Here is a 4361-nt window from a genome sequence, read left to right as displayed (position 1 = left end):
GGGGGGGGGAGAGTGTGGGGGGGGGGGGGAGTGTGGGGGGGGGGGGAGTGTGGGGGGGGGGGGAGAGTGTGGGGGGGGGTGGAGTGTGGGGGGGGGGTGGAGTGTGGGGGGGGGGGGGAGTGTGGGGGGGGGGGGGGGGGGGAGTGTGGGGGGGGGGGGGGAGTGTGGGGGGGGGGAGTGTGGGGTGGGGGGGGGAGTGTGGGGGGGGGGGGGGGGGGGAGTGTGGGGGGGGGGGGGGGGGGGAGTGTGGGGGGGGGGGAGAGGAGTGTGGGGGGGGGGAGAGGTGTGGGGGGGGGGAGAGTGTGGGGGGGGGGAGAGTGTGGGGGGGGGGAGAGTGTGGGGGGGGAGAGTGTGGGGGGGGAGAGTGTGGGGGGGGGGAGAGTGTGGGGGGGGGAGAGTGTGGGGGGGGGGAGAGTGTGGGGGGGGGGAGTGTGGGGGGGGGAGTGTGGGGGGGGGAGGGGGGGGAGGGGGGGGGAGGGGGGGGGAGGGAGGGGGGGGGAGGGGGGGGGAGGGGGGGGGGAGTGTGGGGGGGGAGTGGGGGGGAGGGGGGGGGAGGGGGGGGGGAGGGGGGGGGGGAGGGGGGGGGGAGGGGGGGGGGAGGGGGGGGGGGAGGGGGGGGGAGGGGGGGGGGGAGGGGGGGGGGGAGGGGGGGGGAGGGGGGGGGAGGGGGGGGGGGAGGGGGGGGGAGGGGGGGGGGGAGGGCGGGGGAGGGGGGGGAGTGTGGGGGGGGGAGTGGGGGGGAGGGGGGGGGGAGGGGGGGGAGGAGGGGGGGGGGGGGAGGGCGGGGGGAGGGGAGGGGGGGGGGAGGGGGGGGGAGTGTGGGGGGGGGAGGGGGGGGGGGAGGGGGGGGGGAGTGTGGGGGGGGGAGGGGGGGGGGGAGGGGGGGGGGGAGGGGGGGGAGGGGGAAGTGGGGTGGGGGGGGGGGAGGGGGGGGGAGGGGGGGGGGAGGGGGGGGGGGGAAGTGGGGGGGGGGGGGGAGGGGGGGGGGGGGGGGAGGGGGGGGGGGGAGGGGGGGGGGGAGGGGGGGGGGGGAGGGGGGTGGAGTGGGGGGGGGGGAGTGGGGGGGGGGGGGGAGTGGGGGGGGGGGGAGTGTGGGGGGGGGAGAGTGTGGGGGGGGGAGTGTGGGGGGGGGGAGGGGGGGGGGAGGGGGTTGGGGAAGTGGGGGGGGGAGTGGGGGGGGAGAGTGTGGGGGGGGGGAGAGTGTGGGGGGGGGAGTGTGGGGGGGGGAGGGGGGGGGGGAAGTGGGGGGGGGAGTGGGGGGGGGGAGGGTGGGGGGGGAGGGTGGGGGGGGGGGAGGGTGGGGGGGGGGGGGAGTGTGGGGGGGGGTGGGGGGGGTGTGGGGGGGGGTGAGTGGGGTGTGGGGGGGTGTTGGGGTTGAGGGGGTGTGGGGGGGGGAGTGTGGGGGGGGGTGGGGGGGGGTGTGGGGGGGGTGAGTGGGGTGTGGGGGGGGTGTTGGGTTGAGGGGGTGTGGGGGGGGTGTGGGGGGTGGGGGGGGTGTGGGGGGTGTGGGGGTGTGGGGGGGGTGGGGGGTGTGAGGGGGGTGTGGGGGGTGTGAGGGGGTTGGGGGGTGTGGGGGGGTGAGGGGGGTGTGGGGGGGTGTGGGGGGGTGGGTGGGGGGGTGGGTGGGGTTGAGGGGGGTTGAGGGGGGTTGGGGGGGGGTGTGGGGGGTGAGGGGGGGGTGAGGGGGGTGTGGAGGGGTGAGGGGGGTGTGGAGGGGTGAGGGGGGTGTGGAGGGTGAGGGAGGTGTGGAGGGGTGAGGGAGGTGTGGGGGTGGGGGGGCTGAGGGGGTGTGGAGGGTGGGGGGGGGGTGAGGTGTGAGGGGGGGGGATGAGGTGTGAGGAGGGGGGTGAGGGGGGTGAGGAGGGGTGGGCACTCACTGTTCTGGCGGCGGTTCCTCGGTCATTGTGGTTCCCCCGGGGCGGACATCGCTGCAAACTTCCTGGGGCTCTGGCGCCTGGTGGGATTCCGCTCGGAGCTGGAGCTGGAGCCTGGGAGCCCGGGGGTGGGGGTGGGGGCACTGGGCCCTTCTCCCGGGGGGGAGCAGCTGCAGGGGCTCGGCGCTGTCTAAGGGACACAGTCACATTCTCGGTGCTGGAGCCCGGGATCTTCCTGCACTCTCTCCCCGGGAGTGAGCCGCTCCGAGCGGCCGCTCTCTGCACATGAAGCCGCCGCTGGGGCCGCAATCCCCGGTTCGCTCTCTCTCTCTCTCTCCCCTTTCCCTCTCTCTCTCCGGCCGCTGCAGAAAGCCCCGAAACTGTGCAGCAGCAGTAATCCCTGCAGAGCAGAGTGAAGCCCCAGGCCGGAGTCCGGTGGCGGTAGCGGTGGGTGAGGGTTGCAGAAAGAGCAGCTTGAAATGCTCGCTGTGTTCTCACAAACTCATTTCACTCCATTTTGGATTCAGCGAAAAGGAAACAGGGCGGAAGCAATGACATCAGCCTGAGTCCAGGCAGCGAAAGCTCCCTCTCGCTCACTCTGTGTGCGCTACAACCAGAGTGCCCTAATCCATAGACTTGCCATCGCCATTCACAAAAAACACACACTCTGACACAACACCCCAACCCCGCAACATTGTTGCACTGCCACTGGACTGGCTACACTTTGCAACCTTGTTTCCTTTTGCGGTTGCAATTTACAAATCCGATTTTCACCCCTCTCCTACTACTGATTCACGTAACTCTTTAAATATTTGTGTGTGTTTGTATTTAAAAGTCCAAAGGACTTCCAGAAAGCACTGGGACTGGCGCATTGATACTGAACTAAATCGGATGTGATTGCTAACGCCAGAAGCAAATCTATCTGCAACGGATACAAGTTGTGCAGGATTGGGAGGCGATGTCTTTGTGTGTGCGTGGAGGGATTCAAGAGCACTTTACTCTCCAGATTGTGTTACCCCTTAAAGTCATGTTATGCAATTTATTTTTGGCAAAAGAAAACACAACTTATGTTTGTGCTGAGATGGTGGGGCGATTTTCTTCTTCATGTACTGTATATGTCTTCGGGAAATCACATGGTTCATGTCGGAGATTTTAAAACAAAACTTGAAAGAAGTTTGACAAAGACACGAGTCCATTGATTAAGTCCCCTTCCCCAAATTCACATCTCTATTTTGTTATTCTTATTTTAAAAAAAGAAACAAATACTATTTTGCTTTAGTCCCCCTCCCCCTCCGTGGCTGGGATTTACAAAGTAACACACACCGAATTCTCAGTTGCTCACTCAATCACACCCCGAAGGCAGGGAATGAAGTCTGGCGCCTCCTCCTGGGAGATATTTGACTAACAAGAGCGCTTGGAAAAATAAAGACAACTGTTCCGGAGCAATTTCGAAACGACAGAGAGCCTGGATTCAAGGGTTTCGTAAGAGGGAAAACCATTAATTTTAATTAGATCTGAGATTTTTTTTGTTCGGTAAAAGTATTAAAGGTTACCGACTTTAGGTCATAGATCAGCCACGATCTTATAGAATGGCGGAACATGCTCGAGGGGCCGAATAGCTGACCCTGTCTTTGTGTTCCTGTTTGTCGGTGGGGGAGGTGGAATCACTGACTTGGAGGTGAAGGTTTTTGGGCTGTTTTGTAACCGGGTTTAATATAAATGCTTAACTCCAACAAAGGGTGAGTTGCAGAGAGCATTCCTGATGAAGGGCTTATGCCCGATACGTCGATTCTCCTGCTCCTCGGATGCTGCCTGACCTGCTTTGCTTTTCCAGCACCACTCTCATCTTGACTGCAGAGAGAATGTGCCAAGTTCTGTCTTTTGAGGTTTAAGTTGTGCATTTTGAAACTGTGATTGTTTTTGTGAAGGTGCCTGTGGTAAGCGGTGAGATTGCTTCATGTCCCCATGGTGAATGTGGAGAGACTAGACCTTTCAGGCCAGAGGAAGGTGTTGCTTATTTGGAGTAAATATAATGCCTGCCCTCAAACAGACTTCAGTTGTTAGCGGGAAATGTTACTTAGCAGGTCGGGCAGCATCAGTGGAGAGTTGAACAGGTTTAGTGACTTGTTTCCTGTCCTTTAACTATGATCTGGGAGGTGTTGGAGAGCTTTTCCATAAATGTTGTGCATCTCTGTTACAGTACAGAAGGAGGCCACTTAGCCCATTGTGTCTGTACTAGCTCTTCAAATGAGCAATTCCCTTAGTGTCATTCTCCTCATAATCCTGCGCATTTCTGTTTTTCAAATAACCATCCAACTCCCTCTTGAACACCTCGATTGTGTCCAGTTCTGGTCGCCCTACTATAGGAAAGATACAGAGGCTTTGGAGAGGGTGCAAAGAAGGTTTACCAGGATGCTGCCTGGACTGGAGGGTTGCCTTATGAAGAAAGGTTGAATCAGCTCAGACTTTTCTCTCTGGAGAGAAGGA

General features: G+C 62.9%; 1 protein-coding gene across 4 annotated transcripts in view; it reads right to left on the bottom strand.

The window, feature by feature from the left end:
• The window catches only part of spred2b (sprouty related EVH1 domain containing 2b), a 116973-nt gene extending 114278 nt beyond the window's left edge, over nucleotides 1–2695 (bottom strand). For 2 of the 4 annotated variants that reach the window (XM_043696677.2, XM_087991688.1), the window contains exon 1: nucleotides 1878–2695. Coding sequence is in view for 1 of the 4 variants with exons in the window: in XM_087991687.1 (XP_087847813.1) it covers nucleotides 1878–1903 (26 nt within the window). In the remaining 3 variants the exon portion in view is untranslated. The remainder of the gene's footprint in view (nucleotides 1–1877) is intronic. The other 2 variants (XM_087991689.1, XM_087991687.1) reach the window with 1 other exon arrangement.
• Between the last annotated feature and the right edge of the window lie 1666 nt (nucleotides 2696–4361).

The sequence above is a fragment of the Chiloscyllium plagiosum genome, unplaced genomic scaffold (genome assembly GCF_037043375.1).
Source record: "Chiloscyllium plagiosum isolate Xiang-an unplaced genomic scaffold, Cpla_swu_hap1 HiC_scaffold_10, whole genome shotgun sequence".
NCBI classification, from domain to species: Eukaryota; Metazoa; Chordata; class Chondrichthyes; order Orectolobiformes; family Hemiscylliidae; genus Chiloscyllium; species Chiloscyllium plagiosum.
Note: the sequence above shows the minus strand (reverse complement) of the source record. Positions and strands in the feature narration are given on the sequence as shown.